Raw genomic sequence first — 26,979 nt, 5'->3', positions numbered from 1 at the left:
CCTCCTCATGATACCCTGTGAAGCTAGGCACTCATGAAGTGAGTGTTTGCACACTTGGGCTTTTCTCCGTCTTCCAGGCCCTCTTCGTCATGCCTTTTCAAGCTGTTCCAGCTCACAGGAACATCCTTAACTCTGAAATCATGATACCATGGAATCAATGTTTTGTAAACTCACCTAACATACTCTGTCAAATGCAGTGCTAAGCATTAAAAATTCTTATCTTCCTAGAAATGTTGGCCTCTAACATGGAAGTTACCCGAGTTCTAAGGAATGGGTGTTTGATAGAATGCTTAAGGGGAAATTGGCTTCAATGAATTTATGGAGCAGCAGTACAGTACTGTACCTCCTGGGCAGTTAAGGGATTTTTCACAGGTAATTGTCATCAGATAGAGCATTTATTTACACACTGATTTGCAGTACTGCTGTTACACTTGGAAACTTTATTCTTTATGGTTGCTTAGAGAGAGAGAGAGAGGTTGAGAGCAAAAGTGTGTGTGAGAGAGTGTATGTGTGTGTGTGTGTGTGTGTGTGTGTGTGTGTGTGTGTGTGTGTGTGTATGTGTGTGTGCATGTGTATCTGTCATATTGACAAAATGATAAGCTTATTGAGGAGGTAATTTTAAATCTCCCATGTAGCCTTTAAGACTATATATATATTACTTAATAATTAAATACCAGGTAGTAAAAAAGTTATATATATATATATATATATTATATATATATATAGTATTAAAATGACATATAGACAATTTTGTAAACCATTATGTATATAAGATGTGTGTCAGTGTCTGCTTAAATTTAGATCTTGGATTCTCTTCAAGGCCCATGTGTCATAAGCTTGGTCACCAAGCTGGTACCCTTGAGAAGTAGAGCAACCTTTAGGAAATGGGGCTTGGAGTGTGGTCCTTATTGCTTCCTGCTGCTTTGGTGTGCCACCACCCACTACTACTCTGACATGCTGCTTCACTGTGAGCCCAAAATTATGGTGCCAACTGATCACAGACCAGAACCTTCAGTACTGTGGGCCAAAATGAATTCTTCTTTATGAGTTAATGATCTTAGGTTAGGGAGATGGCTCAGTGGGTAAAAGTATTCATAGTGACTGTGAGAGGACCTGGGGTAAAAGCCTTGTATGACTGTGTATGTTTGTTACTTCAACACTGGGGGATGGAGACAGGTGAATCCCAGGAGTGCACTGGCCAGTCAGCTTACCCAAAATCATGTTCAAGTGATTGACCCCATTTTCAATATTAAGGTAGAGAGGGAGAGAAGACAATGGTATACATATTCCTCCTGCTTAAGCACATAATTCATGGGTACATATACCTGCACATACTTGTGTACATACATCAGTCACAAATAAGTTATCTGACATTTCATTATGCTACTGAAGGCTGACTAACACAATATCTATTTAAAAGTAATGCATGCATGTTATCAATGCTAATTTTTGTATGAGATTTATTAGAAACTGCATATGTAGCCTATGTGTGAACCATAAATGTTATACAGTTTTGTCATGTTTGAACAATGACACCCAAAGTTTACAGAGATCTCTATGAGGATTTTTATGATGACTTTGTTTGGGGGGATACTGTGGAAATCGAATGTCCATGGAGTATATCCTATGTTTTGTGTTTTATGTGTAACGTGACTCAATTTGCACTTATTTGAGGGTCTAAGTGTATACCTTGACTTGTGATACACGTATGGTTTGTGGAGGGAGGATGCTGACATCTGTGGGAGGATGATTTTTCCTTTAAGTGTCCTATGATCAGTAGTAATTCTATGTTCCATTTCATTTGGATTGTGTTTGCAGTGTAAGATTTCCCAGGAATCCCAGTGCCTTGCCCTGCACTGGAAACTGGGTTTCCATGCTGTAGAACCCTGTGCTTTGCAGACACGTGTATATGTACATAATGCTCAGCCTTAGCATTGAATCAGGCTGTGTTCTTGTTCCAGGTTTTGGTTTGCAGACTGTGGCCTGTGAACACACACTGTGACTCAAATCAGTGTAGTGATATACTATCAGGAGCTCTGAAGTGTTGGAATAATTGTCAAGAAATTCCCCTCATTAGGTCTGAAGCATGCTGAAACAGACAGAAAAGATTAACAAATGTAACTTTCTGAGTGGTCGGTCTCCAGAGACCCTGCACCTTCTACTGTCATTGAAAGACTTAATAATGCTGAGCTATGGGAAGCCAGCAGTAATATGAATGCACCTTCTACTCAGAAATGAAACTTTATTTTGTCTTTGGAATGCAGTTGATTATTACCCTCTGGATGTTTGCCACTTAGCATAAGCAAATGCCTTTTGCTTTCCTGGTTACCTATTTTTGTATGCCCCTTGAATTCTCCTTTGAACTGGTAGCAATATTTTACGGATTGACTTGCTAGTTTGTCATGAACCTTTCGCATGCATTAATTTTGTATTTGGGTGAAAAATGATTTTATCTCTTTAAAAAAATTGCCTTTTACCACGGGGACATTTTAAAGATTTATGTATTTTTATTTTGTGTATATATGTGAGGACCTGCATATATGTACCACGTGCCTGTCTGGTACCCAAGGAGTCTGGAAGAAGGTGTTGGATCCCCTGAAACTGGAGTATTTACATGGTTGTGAGATACCATTTACATGGTTGTGAGAGATACCATTGGGTGCTGGGACTAGACTCTGATTCTCTAGAAGTACAGCCTATGCTCTTAATCTCTGAGTTCTTTTTCCAGTTCTCAGAAACAAAGGACTGGTTTTCTTGATCAAGGCGTAGTTAGGGTTCTGGAATGTTACTATTAATCTGAACATTTATGGGCTGACATTCTTGTTATTCAGTTCTCTGAGTAGAATTGGGGGGTTATGTATCATTTTTCAATAATGTTACTACACCACACTACTTTTAAATAATTTGATGGATTTGATGAGTGGAGTCTTAAAAGTGTTATGAGCTCACATGAAATGGTCTATTAATAAATAATTTGAAACAAAATCCATCTGGTTTAGGCTGCAATGGAAATCCTTGAGCATCAAGTATTGCCCTTTGTATGAAATAGGATTGAGTTCCAGTATTTTTAAATTATAAAGAAACACATTACAGGTTTCTGAGGGTATCTTCAGAGTTTGGTAACTATAGTATCTACAGAACTTTGGAATTGTTGGGTACTGCAGAGGTGGCAAGCAGGAGGAAGCAATCACAGGAAAAACAATTAGCATATTATATGCAACTTTATAGTAAGAAAACAAGACCTTGCTTCCTTGTATTCACCACTGTTCTGATGTCACAACTGGCAACCAGAATCAGCCAGAGACTTCCCTGCTCTATTCAAAGGTCTTTCTGTATTTGAAATTCATGTCATACATCATAGCATCATTATTTTGCTAGCATGATAAGAAATAGCTTAAATTTTATATATAGAAGCTAGGATATTCTTTGTGGAATGTAGAAATAAGGAAGTTGTCTGAATATAAATAGCTAGGAACCAGAGGAATATGAAAGTCATTATGTAAATACATGACCAGTCTGGGCTGTCCTCCACAGAGACCACAGAGATAATCTCTCAAGTAAAATAAAAACAAACACAGAAACAAAATTCCCACACTGTAATTCTTACATGACAAAAAATCATGCAAATTGAATTTTTGAGATGGATCATGGATGTTAACCCCAAAGGTAGTCACAGAAGGTGGCAGTGTCCCCATGCAGGAAATGGAGTGAAAGAGACAGAAGCCAGGAATGCTGGCTGCCAACCAATGTTGGAAAAAGGTAGGGATGGATTTTCTCATCCAGATTCCTTAGGAAGTACCACCTGGCAACACTGTTACAGGGTGATAGGAGAGTCCTTTGCTCTATCCAGAGAAAAACTGTAAGAGAGGCATGAAACAAGTGGTAACTTTAGTGTTGATGGTCCGGAGTTCCAGAGGCTCACAAGACAAGCTTCTAGATCCAGAGGCTTATAGATCTAAGCCTTGGATTAAAGAGGCTTATGGCTTCAAGCTTTCGGAGCTGGAGGCTTATTGCTCTTCGTGGTCAAGTTGAGATGTTTTGTTCTGGGCTCAGACTGCCAGTACCTGCTAGCTAGAGTTGCAATTCCTGGACTCTGGCTGCACTGGAATCTTCAGCCTTTGGTAGTACTGTGAGACTCTTCTATTCACCAAGACCTGTTGTACTCAAAGTCTTAGTTCCAGTCTTTGACTCTTAATGATCTCTTGGTTTCTGTAGCCTTAGCTTCTCAGGGTCTCTACCTTCAGCTGCTCTCTGGAGCTCTTCAATTTTCTTCTAAACTTACAGTTTAGAGCTTTAGGTACAGGACACTCAGCTTTTTCTGGCTGTCTGTTCTCACTGCCACTGCTGCTGCTAAGGTTGGACACCCCATGGTCTTGTCTGCTCCTTGAATAGCCATCCAGCATGTCCCACCGAGATAAAGGCAAATGTGCAAATAGGCATTTGGGAGAAGCTTTTATTGGCCTAATATTGAATACCAGTGTATAGTGCACAGGAGATGAGGCTCCCCGACAAACCCAAAAGAGATGCAAAATGGTCAGAAGAAGAAAGGCACAGCACACTAGTGCTCAGTTATAATTCCACCAGTTAAAGGCTTAGATTCAGCCACCTTGACTAGGAATGGTCATCCCGAAACCTCAGCTAAGTACAGCCTCCTTCTGTCGTCCATAAGCTTTTTTCCCAGTCTCAACTGGAAGTGTTCTTGCTGGTCCCCGCCTTTCACAGGTCTGTGACTGATAAAAATTTTCAGAATAATTGCCAGTGGATACTCTGGAGCACCAGGAGCAGTGTCATGTGATGACCGAAGTTTGATGATGATTAGTAGAGATGGCATGTAAAATACTCTCAGTAAATGCTTGGGAAAAACTGAGAAATGTAGTAGAAAATAAGTGCATTGCCTGACACAACATGTCACTTGCCAGATAGAATATTATTAGAAATATTAACAGCAGTGTTGGTGAGGGCTAAGGAAGGAAATTCAGAACATTCTATTGGAAATTTGGGGTGCAGGGACTGTCAAAAGCATGGCCTGGTTTATTCTTATTGCTTACAATAAAGGAAGGAAGGAAGAAAGGAAGGAAGGGAGGAAGAGAGGAAGAGTGGAAAATGGGAAGGAAGGAAGGAAAGAGATAAATCATGGGAACTGTTAGCATAGGAGCCCAGAATTGATGATTTGGGGGAATTCTTAGAACATTCAGATTAAAATAGAATCTAGAAGAGCAGACTAGCAGCTAAGACCTTCTACTAGATTCCCTGTGACGATGTTACTTGATAGTTCTATTTAAAAAAAAAAAAAACCTATGGGATGTAATTGGATACTTCCTATAGTGGCTTGCTTATATGTTTTCCATTCATTTATTTAGCTCATAAATAAAGTCATGCACAATTATGATACATAATACAGTATGTTCACAATGGCATGGCTAAATTAAACCAATTAACATGTTATATCACACATATTCATCATTTTTGTTTTGAGAACACTTCTGTTCTTGCCTGTCCTTCATATAATAAGGGAGGTTAACCAGTGGGGAAAGTGGTTAACTTTCGGGATCCTGACTTGTATCATCCAGGTAAGGATGGGGATATAGGCTAGCTATTGATTGCTTCACCAGGAGCTGTGGGACCCTGGATCCAGTCTCTAGGGATAGGGTGTTGAAATGAAACTATTACAGGACAGCCTTGGAATTCTTCTCATTGCTGAGATGCTCCTATGACATTTTGCCTGATTCCTCAGTTCAGACATTCCATGTACATAAAGAGGAAGCCACCATGAGAATTCCAGAAGCCAGAGACAAAGTGAATCTTAATTAGGCAATCATAATAAATGGTCTGTTTTTACATATTGAAGGATGGGGTGTGAATTAAGCCAGAGAGTGGCTTTAAAAAGTCATGCTGTTTAGTAGTTTGAATGATTTGTTATTATGCCTTCTGTTAAGTTTTAAGAAGAGTGAGAATTAGGTCAATGGAAATAATTGGCTTCTTCGAAACACCTGAAACAGTGACAGCAGTTGACTTCCTGGTGTCATTTTTTTTTCCCTATGTCTGTCAATTTCTCGGAGCTCAAAGAGCCTAAAAAAGAGATATGGGAAGTGTGCTTTAGCCTTTTCAGCAGATAAGAATGGTAATGCCCTCTGTTCACCAGACCTTCAGTGCCCTCTCTGCATTGCATGGTAGAGTTCTGATTGATGAATGGCTGATGTGGGTAGGGTGGGAGAGGGGCTTGAGTCCAGGAGAGGGAATGGTTTGGAAGCAGGCTCAGAGGCCATTCAGGATGCTAGAGGAAACCCTGCTCAGCAGTGAGAATTGGTTCTAACAAAGGCTTGTTTTGTGATTGTTTGCAGAGAGATTACCACTTTGAATACACAGAATGTGATAGCACTGGCTCCAGGTGGAGGGTCGCCATCCCGAATTCTGCAGTGGATTGCTCTGGCCTGCCTGACCCAGTGAGAGGCAAAGAATGCAGTATGTTGTGATTATTTTTTGACCCTTTGTTTTCCACATGAAACCATAGTTTCATTATATCAGTTCTAGATGCCATTATAATGAACACAAGACACCTGCCAACAATGTATATGTAGTGTTGATATCTAACAAAACAATAGAACCTTTTAAAAAAATGTTAGTACTTTTTCTTTATTTTGTTTGTATGCATCTGTCTATGTATGCAAGTTTGCACGGAGGTACAGGTGTGCCACAGTGTGTGGATGGAGGTCAGATGAGAGTTGACTCTATTTCCACCATGTAGATCCTGGGTATGAACTCAGGTCATCAGGCTTGTCAGTAGGTGCCTTCCCTCACAGGCTCTGTCTCGGGACTTTGTGTCTTTCTGTCTAAAGTGCTTAATGAAACATAGGCAATATTAAAAGATGTTATTTCTTTTTAAATCTATTTAGTTTGGTTAGTTGGAAGTTTTTGCAGTGAAAGAGACCTGGGTTCTAGAGCTGACAGAGAAATTAATTTTCTTGTGGTCTTCCAAAAGCTGTTTGTAGAAAACTTCTGTTTCCAAATGAATGAAATGGGTAAGCAAGTGGTTGACATGGGTGAAGATGCCTTTTTCTTCAAAGAGTGTGTTACGAGTTCGAAAGAGCTGACCATCACAGTAAATACTGTGGGAACTGTAGTAACTCAATGGATGAAGAAAATCAGGAAAAAAAAATCACCATTGGTTCTTGGTGACTGATTTTATTTATTTACTTATTTTTCTATTTTATTGCAGTTTTTTATTTGAATTAGAAACAAGATTGTTTTACATGCCAATCCAAGTTCCTTCTCCCTCCCATCCTCCCCTACCACCCCCACAACTAAAACCCTACTTATCACATAGCCTTTCTGCTCCCCAGGGAGGGTGAGGCCTTCCATGGGGGGGTCATCAGAGTCTATCATATCCTTTTGGATAGGGCCTAGGCCCACTCCTGTGTGTCTTGGCTCAGGGAGTATCCCTGTATGTGGAATGGGCTCCCAAAGTCCACACCTATGCTAGGGATAAATACTGATCTACTACAGGAGGTCCGGTAGATTTCTGAGGTCTCCTCACTGACACCCACATTCCTGGGGTCTGGATCAGTCCCATGCTGGTTTCCCAGCTATCAATCTTGGGACCAAGAGCTGACCCCACAGGTCAGCAGTTTCTGTGGGGTGACTGATTTTAAATAAATGCAGAGAAAGCCTGAGAGTTTCCATGGTCAGGTGATCTAGCAAGAGTCAGAAGGGACAGTGTGGTCAAGAGATTGGCTTGTTGACAGTCACCAGCACACAGGACCTGTTCCCAGGGAGAACAGAATGTGATCAAAGGGAAGGAGAGCCTTAGTAACAATGCTGCAATGGACTTATGGCAAATTTGTTTCCTAGACCATCTGTTGTTTTTGCCCAGTACCTTTTCACCCCGGGGCTTAATTCCTTGGCTCCTTGTAGCCAACATTATTTGGAGAGACTATGTAACTATTCTAAATGCTTACTCTATGGATAGGAAGTGTGCTAGTTTGGGCTGACTTTAGTTGTCTAGGTTAAAACTATAGGAGGAGTGAACATCATGGGAATTGGTAGCCATTCTTAACCAGGGTTTTCTTCTTCTGGAAGTCATATTTTTAGTGTTCATCAGGATGCTATGAATTACATGTGTTAGTCAAGGGCTCCTAATTTTGTTAGAAAAGTCATGCCTAAATAGGAGTGTTTCCTACTTGAATGTTGCAGAGACATTTTCCAGTCAACATTTTCATTACATTCTATAGGTAGTTTTGAATTTGCTTCTTCAACAAGAAAAATTTTCCAAAATTCTAATAGTGAATTTTCTTTTAGTCATAATATACCTTGAAACTGATACTTATTTTGAAAAAAAACATGAGAGATTAAAGATTTTTATATCAGCTTTTTGTTTGAAGTATGAAGTTGTCTGTGTTCCCACATTACATATATGTATATTTGTCTTCTGGCAGTTGTTGGTCTGTTGTTAGATATTTTTGCTTTTACTTTGTTATGGTAGAAACAGATTATTTCAAAGCTCATAATTAACTAAGAAGCACAGTTATGTCATATTATACACATTGCTTTCACATTCCAGTCTTCAGTGGGAATTTCTATTGTTGATCATAACTACCATTTCTTATTCTGATCTTGTGACAGCCATGGTACTTAGAGCTAGGTGTCATTATTCCATCCTCTTCCTGATTGTCTCTGGAATATTTGCATATGCATCATGAGATATCTTGGGAATGGGACTCAAATCTAAACACCTAATTCATTTGTATTTCATATATATCTTTTATACCTCACCTATAATTACTTTTATGTAATACTAAATATTATTTGTATTAATTAAAAAAATTATTTGTTACAGGAAAGAAAGCTGCAGAACTTCTTCTTGAGGTATAATGTCAATGTACATGTCAGATTTGGGCAAATTTAAGCTTTCCAGATTAGGAGTGTATAAACTGTAAAAATCCTCTCTTACTGGAGGGAAAACACAGGCTTAAAGTGGTGCAGTAACTGCCCCCAGGTCTGGCTGTGGCAGGTATAAGACTCCACTGCACATATACTTGACCCCAGAGCCAGCATCTCTTCACTAAGGATCTAGTGGGGTTTTTTTCTGCTCTGTTGGCACCCAGCAGTTGGCTCAGACAGAAAACAAAAAACATTAAAAAGTGGAAAATGGCAACTTCAGGTAACTTAAGGAGATTTAGAGCAGTGGTTGTGTAAGCTATGATTATCTCAGATCCTGGTGTTTCTAAATAGCAAACCCATATTTTGGCCTTTGTTGAAACTGCTATAGGTTTTCCAAAGTAAAATCACATAGATCTTTTCCTGTTTGAAAAGGGGGCAGTAAGGGAGGCCTTTCCTGAGGAATATTCATGCATCAACTGTAAACTTTTCCAGAAAATTGGGTTAACTCCACTATACATTTGCTTTTCAGAAACCATCTGGAATGAAGTTGCAGTGCTCCTCCAAGAGAGGTTAAGGAGCAGTCATATATCAGCCTTTGTTATGTTGACTCTCTGGGGTATATGTGATTCCAAATCTGCAGGGCCCTGGAAAGGCAGGAAGAGACCTCTGCTAGTGACTTGGCTTCAGTCTGTGCTGTGCCTGTTTCAGTGGAGAGCTGGTCAGTTTCCTAGTGCTACACCAGAAACTAAGGTGAACTCATGGCTCTGCATTCCCCTAAAAGCTCCTGCTCACTCATTGCAAACTTGGCTGCCTCTCCTAAGGCCCTGGTGTGGAGTCTATTACCTGCAGGCATAATCTACCACTAGGGTCTTGCAGGTAGCATGCATTCCTGAACCACTGCACTCTTTATCCCAATCTTAGAACAAGAGGCAGTTGGCTCATTTTCCTCTTTTATCCTTGAGGCAGTAGAATTTCTAAAGTACTTCTTAAACCGTGGGGTGCCTTTGATGGTCTCAGATTGTCAAAAATAGTAGTATCTTTGAGCAATTTCCTACTGCAAACACACAGCCTGCAGACAGGGATCTTTTGGCTTCAAACCAAGCCTTAGAAGTGAGAGTGAGGGTCTGGCTCTCCTGGGAGATGGGACAGAAAAGGAAATTCTTTTACTTTTCCATATTTTAAAACAGGTCTAAACCACTGAGGAAGAAATGAACATATCTGTTTCTTTTACATTCTCATGTTTTTTTTGGTGGTGGTGGGCAAATATTTCCAAACCCATAATTTCCAGAACAGTCTTTTTTTTGAGGCAGGGTTTCTCTGTATAGCTTTGGAGCCTATCCTGGCACTCGCTCTGGAGACCAGGCTGGCCTCGAATTCACAGAGATCTGCCTGCCTCTGCCTCCCAAGTGCTGGGATTAAAGGTTTGCATCACCAACACCCGGCAGAGAACAGTCTTAAAGACATCATTTGCTAACTGAGGATGACTATTCAAGATATTTCATTCAGAATATAACCAGCAAATCAATTTTGTCTTGTGAACTTTGTTTAATCTTGTGATTCAGTATTGATATTATATAAGTCGATCAGTGGCACGTAGAACATATGTAATCAAATGCACATTCAAATATGTATAGAAAGATGCATCATATAAGTAGTAAACACATAGTCCTTTTGTATTACTAGTATAGGAGCTAAGGGATTAGTCTGTCTTTAATGAGATATAACTTGTATACAAATATGCATGTGCTAATATTTTGATCTTTCAATGAATGGTTGTGATTTAATACTCATTTTACTTGGATCAATAAATGCTATGGACAGATGAGCTTTACAAATCTTTGGGTGCATATTTTCCTCATGTTTCTCTCAAATCCATTTTAAGACTCATATCTAAAAGTTCTTAAGAAATACTCAGCACTATATTAGACATTTATTCACTTGTAGAGGCAAAGAGAAAATTGTGTATGCATGTGTGTGAAAGAAATACAGATAGATTACAACATAATTATGTGTCAATGCAACTGAGAGATGGAAAAATTATAAATATACTCAATATCTGAGCACCTAAGTATATAAAGCAAACATTGACATATTTGAATACATAAATATAAGCAATAAAATAATATTATGAAACTTCTGTATCCCATTTATAGTAATGAAAGACTATCCTAAAAGGAAACCATTAGAGAAAGGTTGATTTGAACAGTCCTATAGACTAGATGGACTTAACAGATATTTGAAGAGTGTTTTGTTCAATTGGATCATGGTACACATATAGAGGCATGGAGACCTCAGCATCTGAGAAAACACAAGCCCCAGGTTCAGAGAGAGATCTAATCAAAGGAGTAAAGCAGAGACTGAAAGGACACCTCATGCCTTCTTCTGGCTTCCATGTATGAATAAAGACACATGCAGCTCACACAGGAACATGCACATTTATCCATACATGTATACATTTTTTAAGAAATGAATGGAGGGTCAGGTGTGGTGGTTCATGCATTTTGCCAATATCCATTAAAATGTTAGTGGAAAAAACATCATGCTTGAAAATAGTAAACTTTATACATAATGTTAGTTATGCTATGAGTTAATGCATTTCATGCAATTACTTGTGAAGTTTCTCTTACAACATTTTTGCCTTTTATTTACAGCTGGTATTTAGCTTAATCTCAGTTCTGAAACTAACTTGTTTGTCCCTGAGAAAAATACTCCACAATTTTTATTGAGCTTTAATTTATTCAGTGTAAAGATGTTTTTTTTTAATATTCCTCACGTTTACTGACAAGAGGATATAATAGAGTGATAATAGTCATATCTTCAGAGACTTTCAGCAAAAGGGAAGTAAATAAAGCTACTGCAAAAGAGGAGTGAAGGGGACCTGTGTTATGTAGGATGACCTCACTAAGGAGGGATGGCACTCAGGTGGAGTCCAGTGAGTGAAGCAGATGTAAACTTGAAGTTCAGAGTCACTGGTCATCAGCTGAGAAACCTATCAAACTGTTACTCTCTCATTGGTTCCTATGGGGGAAACATGTATCCTGATTTAGGGTTGTAACAGGACTGAAGCCATGTTACTTTGCTGAGGATCTCTGAAGTGAATTGGAAAGTTCTCAGCTTGATGACATATACATGCTGAGTGGAATAGGTCTGGATTTTCCTGAGTCTTCCATGAGGGCTGCAGGGCTAGCTTTCAAGGGTAATGTGGGCAAGATAGAGATTTTAGTAAATGTCACAGCCATCTCCTGTGTCATGCCAAGGACAATGGACTCTGATTGAAGATGGCCAAGGTTCAGGAGTTATGAGCTGAACTATGTAATCTTTTTGCCTGGAGTCATAACTATGCAGTATAATTTAGTAGGAATAATAGTTGAAATATTCAGAATAAATTATCTTTGTTGTATGGCAGACACAAATTTAAATGCTAGGTGTGCATGACTTAAATTCATTTAGTCATCACAACAACCAAAAAAATTAAAAACAATCTTTATTGTGTGTTTTGAAACACTTTAAACAGAAGGAGAGTTGAAAGGAAGCCTGGAGACACAGTTAGGTCACAATCAGAATTGAGATTTGGCATCACTCGGTTGAGTTCCTTGACCATCTTCTTCTCATTTTTTTAAAATTTCTATTAAAGCCGGGAAGTGGTGGTACATGCCTTTAATCCCAGCACTTGAGAGGCTGGGTGGATCTCTGTGAGTTCAAGACCAGCCTGGTTTACAAGAGCTAGTTCCAGGCAGGATCCAAAGCCACAGAGAAACCCTGTCTTGAAAAACAAAAAAACAAAAAACAAAAAACCCCCCAAAATTTTCTATTAAAATTTACTTGATTTTCCTCAACTACTCTGAATTCTCCCCATTTCCTATCTACCCAACTTCATGTATGTTCTATCTTAAAAAAGAAAGAAACAACAAAAATGAAAAAGAAGATAAAACATATAAACAAAGAAAAAGAAAATCAGTAAGACAAACAAATTAAAAATGTGTGCATGCACACACACACACACACACACACACACACACACACACACACACACACACACTGCTCATTTTGTATTGGCCTACCTCTGGAAAGTGATTGATGTGTCTTTCTCAGATCCCTTCCCTCAAGGCTCAGGGATCTATATGGAAAGGTTGAGGTGCAAAGACTGTAAGAGATATGGGTGGTTGATAACTCAAATAAAATGGTATGTTCCAGAAACAAAAGGACTGTTTCACACATGAACTTACAGAGACTATGACCATTTACACAAGACCTGTACAGGTTCATAACAGACAAGAACCCATCACTGAGACCATTTCCTCAACCCCATGGTGCTTCCCCTTTGGAATGTGGCACCATGCAACCCTGATCAGTGTTCAGCTCTCCTTGAGGAGTACCTAATGTCTACCTCTTGAGAAAATGGATAAACAGGATAGATAAAATGGAATTTTTAGAAGATTGGATCTAAAGGCTCAGATGTATTTCTTTGTGCATTATTTAAATTGGGCAAACATCTCTATAGACTTTATTTTTATTTGTATGCATTTTCTAGAAAGTATAGAGTCTGGCATGTAGAATTTTGAGAATGTTTTGAATCTATCCCCTCATATATAGAGGAAACCTAGTTAATTTGGCTAGTTGTGCCTAGCATATCAGTGCTTTATATGTAAAATATGATTTCTTATTTAGCAATTATCAGAAAAATAGGCAGAATTTTCATACACAGAAATTCTTCTTTTAGAATTTTATTTTCTAAATGACCCCTCTCATGATTCTTAAGAAGGATCTAGAAAACTCCCATATTCTCTCAACTAAATCACTTTGGTGTCCCTAACTTTCAGTCTGGCAGGGTATTGGTTTTTGTTGGTAAAACACAAATATCTAATATGACTTGTAAGCATTCATTCTGTGTACATGAAGACAGAATCACTTTATTCTCAGCAGTCTTGGTATAGGAATGCTGATGTGCATATCTAGGTGGGACCTTGAGTGTGCTCAGGAGCCCTGGAGTAGCAGGTGAGAGGCTGGAGTGGATGGAAACCTCTAGAGGTAAAATACTGTTGATAACAGTAGAACCACGCTGAGTTTGATGGGGGCTGTGGTTAAGGAAGCTTATCCCTCCTAAGGAAGGGAGGGAACTCAGCTTTCAAAACTGCAGTAAAGTTGGAGAGACTGTCAGGGTAGAGGATGACAGGCACTGTCTAAAGTGCAGAGAGCCCAAGTGTTAGATCATAAACAGAAGTTGGAAAAAAAAAAGTTTCACAGATTTGTCGTTTTACCTCCTTTTGTGACTCATCAAGTACTCTGAACTTTTTTTTCTATAACCTTTGCTATTCTCTCTCTTTCCCATCTTTTCTGTCTTTCTCTTTGTATGAACCTTAGGTCATCTTGTTCTCAATGAACTTGGACTTGTCCCTTTCTCAATAAAATATTGAAATCAGTAAATCCCAGGAGAATGCATTTATATTTTTCATTGTTTTAAAGATGAAAACTACCTTTGCTTAGCTTAAAAAGGATGGATGCTTTATATATTCTGCTAGCTTAGTAGGGATTGTCTATGATTTTGCATTGCTCCGTTTTCCTGGTTGATTAGTTCTTGCAGTTCAGGGAGTCTACCTGACATAACCACATGAGGATGTGCAAAAGGTGTGCTGTGAGAATCAGTTTTCAGATGTCAGAGGCAATACTTTCACTAAATATTCCTTAGAATGGTGGTTGAAAGGTCAGCCAGAATTGGTCTTATTAATGTATCTTTTGTAGCTCGCTTGACTAACTTTCATTTTATACAGTGAGAACTGAAAATTTTTATTCCTTCTCTAAGGAGTTCAAAACTCAAAAATTAGGTACTCCAGCTGTGTGATCCAAACAGGCTGTCTTCCATGGTCCTCATCCTGCCTTAGATGGAACACGATAAGCAATTGGTAGTCTCTCAGTGAAAGTTAGATTTCATTATTGATAGGATTTGACTTTGAGAGTCCAGTCTTGGTCATTTACTAATTAGTATGTCAATGACATACTAATGAAGCAGCTTCTGCTTGCACAGTAATGGACATGTTGCGTCAAGTAGCCTTGTGGCCATGTTAGAGTAGAATTCATGTCTTTGAGTTCTAAGGTAAAACTTTTCCAAATAATGTCCTTTTTGCTTTCAGTGGCTTTCTTGGATCAGTTGTAGTAAAATCTTCTAGCTTCTTGGCTTCAAGTGTCACAGCTTGTGAAGTAGGACATAGATTCTGTTGGCTAGAGTCTGTTGTGAGAGTTGCAGAGATGTTCAAAGAGGTGGACAGTGCCGTGCAGATGCTGATGCTGATGCTGATGCAGATGTGAAACTCAGGGTCCATGTTATTAGACTTGAGACAGCCATGAAGTTGCAAAAGTCCCTTGGTCATCTTGACGGAAGATGATCAAGTAGGTATCACAGATTCATTTTTCTGCGATTAAATCATGCCTCAAAACCAATAACTCATTAATGATATTGGAGCACTAATGAAGCTTGTTAATGCTTTTGCCCATTTGTCCTTAGAAGAACTCACAGAATTTGGATAGGCTGTCTTCCATGGTCCTCATCCTGCCTTAGATGGAACACGATAAGCAATTGGTAGTCTCTGCCAGCCATCCTTTGAGGAAACTGTCTTCTTAAGATAAGTGGATGGAACTAGAAGAAACCATCCTGAGTGAGGTAACCCAATCACAAAAAGACAAACATGGTATGTACTCACTCATATATGGATTTTAGACATAGAGCAAAGGATTACCAGCCTACAATCCACAACACCAGAGAAGCTAGGAAACAAGGACACACATGGTCCCCTGAGAAGGGAAAAGGCACCAGATCTCCTGAGCTAATTGAGAGCATAGGGAGGAGAGAGGGAGTTAGGAGAAAGACAAGAGGAAAAGAAGAGGAGAGAGGAGGACATGAGGGATCAGGAAGATTGAGTCAGGGGAAGAATAGAGAAGAGCAAGAAAAGAGATACCATAATAGAGGGAGCCATTATAGGTTTAAAGAGAAATCTGGCACTAGGGAAATGTCCAGAGGATGACCCCCACTAGCAATCTAAGCAATAGTGGAGAGGCTACCTTAAATGCCCTTCCCTGATAATTAGATTGATGACTACCTTATATGCCATCCTAGAGCCTTCCTCCAGTAGCTGATGGAAGCAGAAGCAGACACCCACAGTTAAACACTGAGCTGAACTCTGGAATCCAGCTGCAGAGAGGGAGGAGTGATGAGCAAAGGGGTCAAGACCAGGCTGTAGAAACCAATAGAAACAGCTGCCCTGAACAAGGGGGAGCTCATGGACCCCATACTGATAGCTGAGAAACCAGCATAGGACTGATCAAGAACCCCTGAATGTAGGTGTCAGTTAGGAGGCCCAGGCAATTTATGGGGCCTCTGGCAGTGGATTAGTATTTATCTCTAGTATAGGAATGAACTTTGGGAGCCCATTCCATATAGAGGGATACTCTCTCAGACTAGACACATGGGAGAGAGCCTAGGCCCTGCTTCAAATAATGTGACAGACTTTGAAGATCCCATGGAAGGCCTCACCCTCCCTGGGGAGCAGAAAGGGAATGGGATAGAGGGTTGGTGGGGCCAGGGAAGGGTGGGAGGTAAAGGGAACTGGAAATGACATGTAAAACAAGCTTGTTTCTAATTTAAATAAAAAGAAGTGCATGTAAGCAAAACATACATACACATAAAATTAAAAAAAAAAAGGTAAGTGGACTCTTGCTAGTTAAAGGAACAAGTGCTCCCTTTAAGCCAAGGGAAGTTAGCTTCCTGTGAACAGAGACATGTTTCAATGTAATGATTTGGCTTCCTCCTACCTCCCTTTAATGCTTGCAGAATGGGAGAAAACATCATTTTTTCTGCTTAGGAATTGCACAGATAAGATCTGAATTGAGAGTTTGGAAGTACTGTGATCTGAAGTTGAGAGTTTGGAAGTACTGTGCTCGTCGCTGGCTCAGAGGACAGAGAGAAGCAAGGCGTGTTGGGCTGAGACTGCCGTTCTTCCTCTCTCAGACACTCCCTCTTCTTTATTTGCCTAGGAGAATTATGATTACAAGCCTGGGAGACAATTAAAGTATTGATTATGTAATGACAATAATTGATTGATTAAATGAGAGGTGGCAGCAAAGTATACTTTCAAATAACTAGATGTTATGTCCCTGCTTCAGCCCTTCATCAGTCAGTAGTGACTATTATTAACACTCACAAAGGTCTCCTTGTACAGGGAAAATGATGACTGTGGCTTTGGCAGCATTTATTTTACTAAATAAGACTAATCGATTGAAGCAAAGTAGTTATACTAGTACTTCTTGATTCTAATTTAGCATTCCCTATAAATGCATAACTATGTATGCTTAGATATTAACTTAGTTTGACAAATGAGAAGGGCTTTATAATGAGAGATGTAACTATAATTGATTTTGAGGAAGAGTAGGCTATTATAGCAGCTCTGTGAGCATAGAGACAGAATTAATTCTATCTTCCTATTTGCTACCACATTCCTGGTGCCTAATTGTTGTCTGTCAAATGCTAAATACTAAAAAGTACTTGCTGCTTAAATTAATTTTATTATAGTGATATCTGTAATAAGATTACATAGACTCATTATCTTGTGAACATCTCACTGAACAAGCAAATTTAAAATTCTTTTAAGATTACTCTTACTGCTGTTTATTGTCCAGAAAATACAATTAAGTAATTAAATAATTGCAAGGAAAGGAGCAAAAATAAATGAATTATGAATACATGTAATTTATAGCCATAGTCTTTTAATACATGAGATCTCTAGATAGAGAAAAAACTAAAATCAAGAGTTTCTGTGATGAAACAGTTTTAAAATAGACTTTTTATTGATATACATAAATCAGAGAGAATAGTCAGCATTTAAACAATTCGATTTAATAACTGTTCCTTGGCACGTTGTACTTGCATGACCACTCTAATGTCTTGACTTTTTATATCACGCTCTATTTCCCACAAAGACTCTACTTTTCATGGTCTCTTATGGAGTCCCTGTAAGCACACCTACAAAGAGGAAGAGGATAGGATGTTCCCAGTGGAAAGTAAGAATAGAAACTTCTAGGGTCAAGAAAGCTGCCCATGTCCTTTTTACCTGGTGATGCACTAATACAGTGTTTCCTATATCTGGTTCTTTTCACTTGTGTATTTGAGCCCTTTCAGATTTATAGTTATAGAAACAGATGTCAGGAAAGCAGAGTCAGAGAGCCAAGAAGAAGAGTGAAGAGGAGTGCAGGGCCTCTTGGTTCAGCCTGGACTTTAGGAGGTTGAGTTTAAATATCTCTCTTCCAGTTGCAGCTGTGGTAAAGTACTGTGAAAGCCCAGATTGAGGCCACCACTAAACAGTGCCAACCTTAGACATGAAGTTGTCTGTCTTTCTGTCTCTATTTCTGTCTGTCTGTCTGTCTGTCTGTCTGTTTCTGTCTTTCTTGGTCTGTCTGTCTCTGTCTTCAATCTGTCTCTGTCTCTCTGTGTCTATATATCTCTCTGTCTCCCTCTGTCTGTCTGTCTGTCTGTCTGTCTGTCTGTCTGTCTGTCTGCTGTCTGTCTCTCTGCTACATATTCTTCTCAGTGTGATTGAATTGAGAAGCTCCTAGCAGATTAGCCAAGAGCAATTCTGGCTGTAACTGTGAGGGTATTTCCAGAGAGAATTAAGTGAAGAGATAAGACTTAACCTAATGTGGTTAGCATCTATCAATAGGTGGGGGGGGGGGAACAGGGAGGCCCCGATGGAGTAATAAGAGAGAAAAGTGAAAACCAGTGAGTGCAGGCTTTCTTTCTGTTATTAGCCACCATGATGTGACAAACTCTGTCCTGCCATGGACCAAAATTTGTGAAAGTGAGCCAAAATGAAACCATGGTTCTTTAATTTATTTTGCTTAGGTATTTTGTCCAAGCAATGAAAACCTAACATAGCCCTTCTACCAAAGCTCCAGTGGTTGCTAGTTGTCAGTTTCATTCAGTTATTCAAGGTTGTTTAAAAAAGCTATTTCTTACTTTAGAAATCACCAATTAATTAAAATGCAATATAGCCAATCCACACAGCAGTTAATGTCTAGAAAAAGTCTCCACTACCCTGCCTAGTTAAAGTATCCTGTGTTATACTAACAGACAAACAAATAACCACAAAAGAAGAATGTAGTTGTAGACCACACTAAAACCTGAATGCTAAGATCAGTGTCGAGAGAGAAAGTGAATGATGCTTTTAGAGAAAGCATCAAAAAAGGAGATGCTTGTGACTACTAGTAGAGGTAGGCATTGCTATAGTTTTGTGAAATCAATTAAATTTTAACCAGATCATGCAGCACTTCCTTTAACTTTTGCCTATCAGGATGAAAGGAAGGCAGAATAGAAGCAAACCATTAAAAGAAGTACTTTAGTACATTTTAGCTTTTCTGTATTGTTAAAGGTCCATACCCATTGAACTATACTAAATAGTTGTTTTGTAGAGACAAAGCATCATCAACCTAGTGGCAGTGTTATTATCTACATGCTCCTGATATGAGTAGTGTTCAATACAATTGTTTGTGACATATACCAGGTGTACTGAACAATGCTCCAATCACCTATTCCCATAGATTTTTTTTTTGAGATGGATGTCACTTTTATCTTCTATTCATAAACAAAGTTATTAGACTTACAGAAGTTAGGTGCTTGCTAAAATAGTTCTAAAATTCATGTTTTCAGTTTAACATATGAAAAACTTAGAACTAATATGAGAGTGAAGAGTTTAACATATGAAAAATGTAGAACTAATTAAATATTATTTTATGGTACAGATGAACATTACTTAACTGCTGACAGGGAATGAAAGGTGAGGTGAAAGATATTGTTGAATTAGTTAGAATTGTTTCTCCTTTGGGCACTGGTAATTGGTTCAATTGTGTTTTCTTTAAAGTAGGATAGTGCTTTTAGAACCAAGAAAGCTAGTCTCTGTTATTTGTGCTGTCTGCTGATTGGGGGTAATCAGGTTATTTAAATATACTGTAGCTCAGTATTTTCTTACCTAAAATATGTACATAATAGCTTCCTATTTCATGTGTCTATTATAAATATAGTCAATACTCACGATTTAAGGGTTCTGTATTTGCATAATTTATTCATAACCCTCAAATCCATATACTTAGTGCATTCACAATAATTGACAGCTTGGAGGAAGCTACGGCCATCTAGAAAGAGAAACCTCAAATGAAGAATTGCTTCCATCAGATTGGACTGTAGGCATACCTCTGAACCACTTTCTTAATTACTGACTAATGTGGAAGGTCTCATCCCACTATGAATGGTTTCATTCTTGGGCTGGTGATTCTGGGTTCTACAAGGAAGCAAATGGAGCAAACCATGGGGAGCAAGCCAATAAGCAGCATTCTTCCATGGTCTGTGCTTCAGCTCTTTCCTCCATTTTCCTGCCTTGGGTTCCTTCCCTAAACTTCTCTTCATGATGGATTATATACTGCAAGGTGAAATAAAACATCTTTATTAATGGTTAAGCAATTTAAAACATCAATATTTGATTTCAGACTAAATTGTCTTCCAAGATAATTTGAAGCGTTTTGTTGTTGATGATATTAGTTATTATATTAGGGGACTGTTGTTAGATTTGGATTTTCCTAGAGAACCTGAATGGGACTGAACTGGGCCCTCTGAATGTGGGTAACACTCATGTGGCTTGATGTGTTGGAGTGGGGAAGCCCTGTCAGTGGCACCAGGACCTATACCAGGTGTGTAAACTGGCCTCTTGGAACCTATTCCCTATGGTGGAATACCTTGCTCAGCCTTGATTGGGGTTGGGGGGCTTAGTTCTGTCTCAACTTGGTATGCCAGACTTTGCTGATTCCCCCAAGGGAGGCCTTATCCAATCTGAGGAGTGGATGGGGGTGGGGAGGGGGAAGGTGGGAGGGCAGGAGAAGGGGAGGGAGGGGGGACGGGGGTTGGTATGTAAAATAAAAACATATTTTTTAAATAAAAATGGAAGATAAAAAAGAAAAGGAAAAAAAAAGACCTTTAACTCTACTGAAATTAAAAGAAACAGTGTTCCTTAACTGTTTCTTTTCTGGTTGTTGCTATACTGGTGAGCATGTGTGAGAGGGCAGTTATGGGCACATTGTGCTCTATTCTCTTTTCTTAACCTAAGCCTGCGTGGCAGCTACTGTGGCACCTCTCTCAGAAACAAAAGCCCGGAGAGATGATGAATGTGTTCAGTGTCACAAAATTAAGAGGCAGTGTAACAACCTTGTTCCAAGATGATCTTCCTTCCCCATCTCCGGGATAAGTTTGATCTTGTAGTTGGTGTGCAATATTCTTCTCCTGCCCTTTTCGGATACCCTGTTGTTTTCCTGATTTCAGGACATTGGTTTGAACGTTGCAGGCTCACTGAAGAACATTATTAAGCTTTTCTAAAGAGATTCATTCCATTAGTTTAGTGGATGAGTAGGTGGATGAGTGGGTTTGAGCTCTAATTCTTTAATTAGTTGTTATTTTTTTTTTAAAGACAGCTTGTTTTTATTTCTGTTTAAGTCCTCCACTGTATTAAAAGAGGCGTGTTCCTGCCTGTGAGGCGTTACTGCCTCACTGGGCTGGGAGATTTCTTTTCATCAGTTAATTTGGACATTTTATTTTGTTCTTATTCCTTTAATGTACTGATTAAGGGATTAGATAGCCCCTCTCCTGGCCTCGGCTCTAATTCCACCCCACACAGGGCCGTGTGCTTTGGAAACATTAATTTGCATTTATTGAATGAATAATAACTTAGCAGAACTACCGGCTTGACCTAGCTCTTTAAAAGGCAGCAGACTTGGTTTTACTCGGGATGAGGTTGAAATAAATGGCCAGGTTGCTCTTGTGAATAAGGAAAAGGTGGGAGATGTTGAAGAGGCTTCAGAGTGGGAATAACTTGCTTAACTACTACACTGTTCTCCCGTTTCCCCTTTCTGTGTTGTTCTTCACTGGATCAACATTTCATTTGGACTTAGCATATGCTAGGTACAACGAGGGATCCTAGAATAATGACTCCTGCTCCTGTGGAGAAAAAGTAGCACTTCCCTTTCAGTGGTTTATATGCACCTTACTGGAGGAGCTGTGGAAAGTGGACTGCTCAGGCATGGAGGAGGCACCGATGACAGTCTGGGATGAATGGGGGGAATTTGTCATGAATATGGTCATTTTTACATAGGAACTGACATTATCCAAATAGAGAAGGTCATTTGTCCAACATCTGGAAAAAAAAGCCACAGTAGCAGTAGCAGAAGAGAGGATTAATATGCATTTCGTTTTGATCAAAAGGGAGTGGAGAAAATGACGAGTAGTGTAAAATAGGTCGAGGCAGATTGTGGAGTGGAGACTGCATCAGTGAGGACATTGGAAGGCTTTCCTTAGGGTTTTGTAAAAATAACCCTGGGGACAATATGAAGGATAGATGGTTAATGGAAGAGGCCAAAGACTAATGGGCTGTCCCTTCTTCTGCCTTGCAGCTTTTTCCTGTGCCTCTGGAGAGTATCTAGAAATGAAGAACCAGGTATGCAGTAAGTGTGTTGAAGGCACCTACTCCTTGGGCAGTGGCATCAAATTTGATGAATGGGATGAGTTGCCGGCAGGATTTTCCAACGTTGCCACATTCATGGACACTGTGGTGGGCCCTTCTGACAGCAGGCCAGGTGGCTGTAACAAGTAAGACCCCAAGTAAACATTTGCACTTTGAAGACTTGACAAAGGTGTAGTCATGCTTTTCTGGGAAAAGTTGAGGATGGTTTTAATACTGATGAGGATTATAGATGAGCTCATAGCAAAGGGTTGCATTTTTTGGATGATTTAATAAATGAGTGTTTTAGCCAGGTGGTGATGGCACATGCCTTTAATTCCAGCACTCAGGAGATAGAGGCAGGTGCATCTCTGTGACTTTGAGGCCTATCTGGTCTACAAAGTGAGTTCCAGGACAGACTCCAAACAGAAAAACCCTGTCTGGAAAAACCACACACAAAAAACAAAAAACAAAAAACAAATGAGTTTTTATTTATATAATTTCTATTCTCTTTTCTTTCCTTCAATTTCTCCTGTGTCTTTCCAACCCCTCTCAAATTCATGAGAATTTTATTATTACAGACATATATATCTATGAAACACACATGCATATATATGTGTATATATCTATATCTATATCTATATCTATATCTATATCTATATCTATATCTATGCTACTGAATCCATTTAGTGTTTTTCAAATGTGCATGTTTATGACTGACAGTTTGGGATTGGATAATCTAATGGGGACTCATCTGTCTAAATGACCGACTCTCCCTTTTTGAGCAGCCATTAATTACCTATAGTTATTTATCTCTCACCCACATTGTCATGTCAACTGGTGTTGTCATGGTACTGATATTGTTCAGGTGAGCATATTGTTGAGATTTCATAGCTATAGCTTCCTTTTCATATATTGAAGATGATAGTGTACAGCATATGTCCTGGTTCTCTGGCTCTTACAATGAATGTTAACTTAAACATGCATGTGTGTATGGCTCTCTCTCTCTCTCTCTCTCTCTCTCTCTCTCTCTCTCTTTCTCTCTCTCTCTCATACATACATTGACACACACAACACACACATACACACACACACACACACACACACACACAGAGAGAGAGAGAGAGAGAGAGAGAGAGAGAGAGAGAGAGATGCATGTTTAATGAAGTTACATCACTTGGGTGATAATTTCCCCTCCCTCTAAGAGCTATAGATTAACAAACACCCAGACATGGGAAACTGCCCTTTGAGGTGTTTTGTCAAGGGCATCCAAGAGACACCCCCCCATTGCCTTCAAATATAGTCTATTACTATTGCCCTTGATTGCCTCCCAGAACTTAAAGTAAGATCCTATTGCTGAAGACACTACACACTTCAGACTTGGAGGAACTGAGCTGGAACTGACCTGGAAACTTCCTCCCCAAAGACAAACTTTCATAGTATCTGAAGGTGCTGTGAAAAGTACCAGTAGACAAAAGCAGTCAATAGTCCTCCCCAGCTGTAAAACTACAATGGCTGGCATGGATAGATAGTTCAAGAATCCAATAGTAGCACTTGTATCTTACCATAACTGTCTAAATGGACTCTAGCCCTACTCAGTAGATGGGAACTCATGCCTCATAGTGCAAATGTCTAACTGTCCATGTCTGGTGAGGTCATGGTCCCAAGAGGATAAACCATTACTGCTCTTTTCCTAAACCAGCACAATTTCTAACTTTATTCTAAAAAGTTAGGCTTATATCTACAGGTAAATTACCTTTCACCCCTCATCCAAGAGCTTCTTTTTGAATAATTTATAAGACCATTACAGAAATACACAACTTGTCAAAATTCAGAAAGCAACTGGTAGTGGGATGTCCAAGCTCGGTTGGTATAGCTCTAACACAAGCCTTGTACCTAAGGCTTGGGGAACATCTCAGAAGAGGGGTGTTTTCTGGACTCTCATTACAAAGAATGTAGCTAAAATTTTAATGAGAAAATAATTGGCCTCACAATATAATAGATATAGTATGTAGAATGCAATAGAACTATTAGAAAAGTGAGTTCATTACCTTACATTTATAACCAAACTTAGGGCAGTGGTGTTTCTACTAACCTTTCTTTAATTTTTAAAGAGAAATTTCATGTTTTTTTTCCCTTTTAGTGTTTGACCTTCATTTCAACCTTGATTATTTTCTGGGAGAGTGGGTTAAGGTTCTTAGGTTGAAAGGTCCTTGGCTTAATTGCTAAGTTGTTACTAGAGTCGCATATGACAGCACTGGAGAAATGTTAAATTGTCTTGGAGGAAAAAAAAAGAAAAGTGTTTCCTGTAATGTAACTGTGTTTAGGAAAATTAAACTACAGGTAGTAAAATAGGTAGCTTCTGGCTACCTTCTAACAAGAATGCTTCATCAGGAACCCAACGTATTCATCATTGTTGAAAGACACCGAGAAATTTCCTGAGCTGAAAGCCACATTTCTTGGCTTCTCTCCTCCCTCTTCCTTCTTCCTTCACTTTCAGTATTCTCCTGCCCTTTCTTAGCTCAGGGTCAATGATTTATTTTTCTCTTTGGAGATTGAGATTGTTCTAAGACTCCTCTCTCTCTCTCTCTCTCTCTCTCTCTCTCTCTCTCTCTCTCTCTGTGTGTGTGTGTGTGTGTGTGTGTGTGTGTGTGTGTGTGTATCGGTCTGTCTTACTCTATGCATTTCTATTTTTAGAGCACTTGATACTGAGGAATTTTCAATGAGATTTATTTAGTTTAGTTCTCCAGGCCCAAGAGCATAGTGTTGACATGTGGTAAGGGATTCATACAGCTTGAAACTATAGTAGAAAAGGAAGGTGCTGGCTTGCATTTGTGAAGAGATAAATGTTGAGTGAGAAAAGTCTGAAAGGTCCCAGCCTCCTGAATGAACACTGCATTAAGGCTGTATTAGTTACTTTCCTGAAAAATCCTTAGAAACAACCAAAGGAGGAGAGATATGTTTTTTCATGGTTTTAGTCCACCACTGGGGTTGGGATGGGAGAGCACAGCTGTTCAACTCACAGCAAACAGCCAGCATAGCAGAACAGGTCAGTAACAAACAGGAGCCAGGACAAGGTACAGCCCCCACAAACATGCCCCAAGTGATCACGCACTACCATGGTCTACCTTCTAGCCACCCACCACCTTCTTTGCCTCTGTCACCTCTCAAGAGGCTATTTGGAATTTGAATCCATTCCTGGATTTGTTAAGATCAAAACTCTAATGACTGAATTGTTTCTGCTAAACTTTGCACAGACACACCCCAAAGGGTGGTTTAGGCTTTTCTCAATGTGATCAAGTTGACAACCAAAATTAATCATGACAGGGTCACCACCAGTGTTCACTCCTCTTAAACTGGCAATTCATTTCAAGGTGGGTTTGTCAAAGCACAGCACTATGAATTCATAGCAGTACCTTAGGGTGAGGCACCAGCAGCATGTGATGGGACACCAGCTATTTGTTTTGGTGAACCTGGATATCGACGTCTCTTTTTTTTTTCTAGCTGGAATAGCTTATTCATCAAGAAAAATCAAAGATAAGCAGACTTTTTCAGTACGTATTTTAAATATAATAATTTTCTGAACATGAATTTCAGTTGGGAATTGTTTTCTTCTTCTTCCCAGCCATATGGCATTACATTCTCTTTATTTCTTCTTAATCAATTGGGTCATATTGATGACTTAATTATTGAGCCCAAGAAGTCCTTTATACATTATGGGTATGAGACTTATATGTATATATCTATGAAATATTTGCTGTGTATTACACACACATACACAAGAGTTTGTGATATCTCCTTCAGGTCTGTGGCTTTTGACTTTTTATTGTCTTAATGATGTTGGATAACTAGAAATTTAAAATTTGAAAAGGTGACATTTATCTTTTTTTCCCTTCTTGCTCCACTTGGTGATATTTTTGTATTAGGATATCTTGGATAACCCTAAATTTTGAAGGCTGCAGATTACAGTGTGGATTCTGATTGTAGTATAGACATGGTTTCATCTTCTTGTGAATTGCTACATTTAGAACTGTAATGTATGTTTACACCCTTTTCTTGTCAGATATTGTGAAGCAACCCTGGCATACACCAATGTTCTGTTTGAAAGAGCCATTGTTTGCAGGACATTCTTGGGATACTTTAGGGTATCTATCATTGACTCAGTGGTGGAGAAGGTGGAGAAGGTGGAGAAGGTGGAGAAGGTGGAGAAGGTGTGGCTTCTATCTCATGACTACTTCAACAATTTAAGAGATCAAAATAATACAGTTTCATACACTAATCTAAATATTTAGCATTTAATAGCACTATTTCTTTCCATAGACCTGTTTCTCTCTCTCTCTCCCTCTCTCCCTCTCTCTCTCTCTCTCCCTCTCTCTCTCTCTCTCTCTCTCTCTCTCTCTCTCTCTCTCTCTGTGTGTGTGTGTGTGTGTGTCTGTCTCTGTGTATATGTATGTCTATAAGTCAAACTCAGATGTTATTTGAAAGAGTAATTCTACTTGACATTATGAATATTAATATTAGTGATTTTGTTTTTGGTAACCAAAAGACATTTTATAGCAAATTGATCATATAGCCTTACCAA

The 26,979-nt window shown here is 39.1% G+C and overlaps 1 protein-coding gene across 1 annotated transcript in view; it reads left to right on the top strand.

Moving 5' to 3' along the window:
- Elapor2 (endosome-lysosome associated apoptosis and autophagy regulator family member 2) overlaps nucleotides 1–26,979 on the top strand; it is a 157,850-nt gene that overhangs the window by 72,263 nt on the left and 58,608 nt on the right. The window contains exons 2-3 of the mRNA XM_027393503.2: nucleotides 6,342–6,462; nucleotides 22,351–22,546. Of these exons, the coding sequence (XP_027249304.2) occupies nucleotides 6,342–6,462; nucleotides 22,351–22,546 (317 nt within the window). The remainder of the gene's footprint in view (nucleotides 1–6,341; nucleotides 6,463–22,350; nucleotides 22,547–26,979) is intronic.

Source organism: Cricetulus griseus, assembly GCF_003668045.3.
Source record: "Cricetulus griseus strain 17A/GY chromosome 1 unlocalized genomic scaffold, alternate assembly CriGri-PICRH-1.0 chr1_0, whole genome shotgun sequence".
NCBI lineage: Eukaryota > Metazoa > Chordata > Mammalia > Rodentia > Cricetidae > Cricetulus > Cricetulus griseus.
This window is presented reverse-complemented; position numbering and strand designations above follow the sequence as displayed.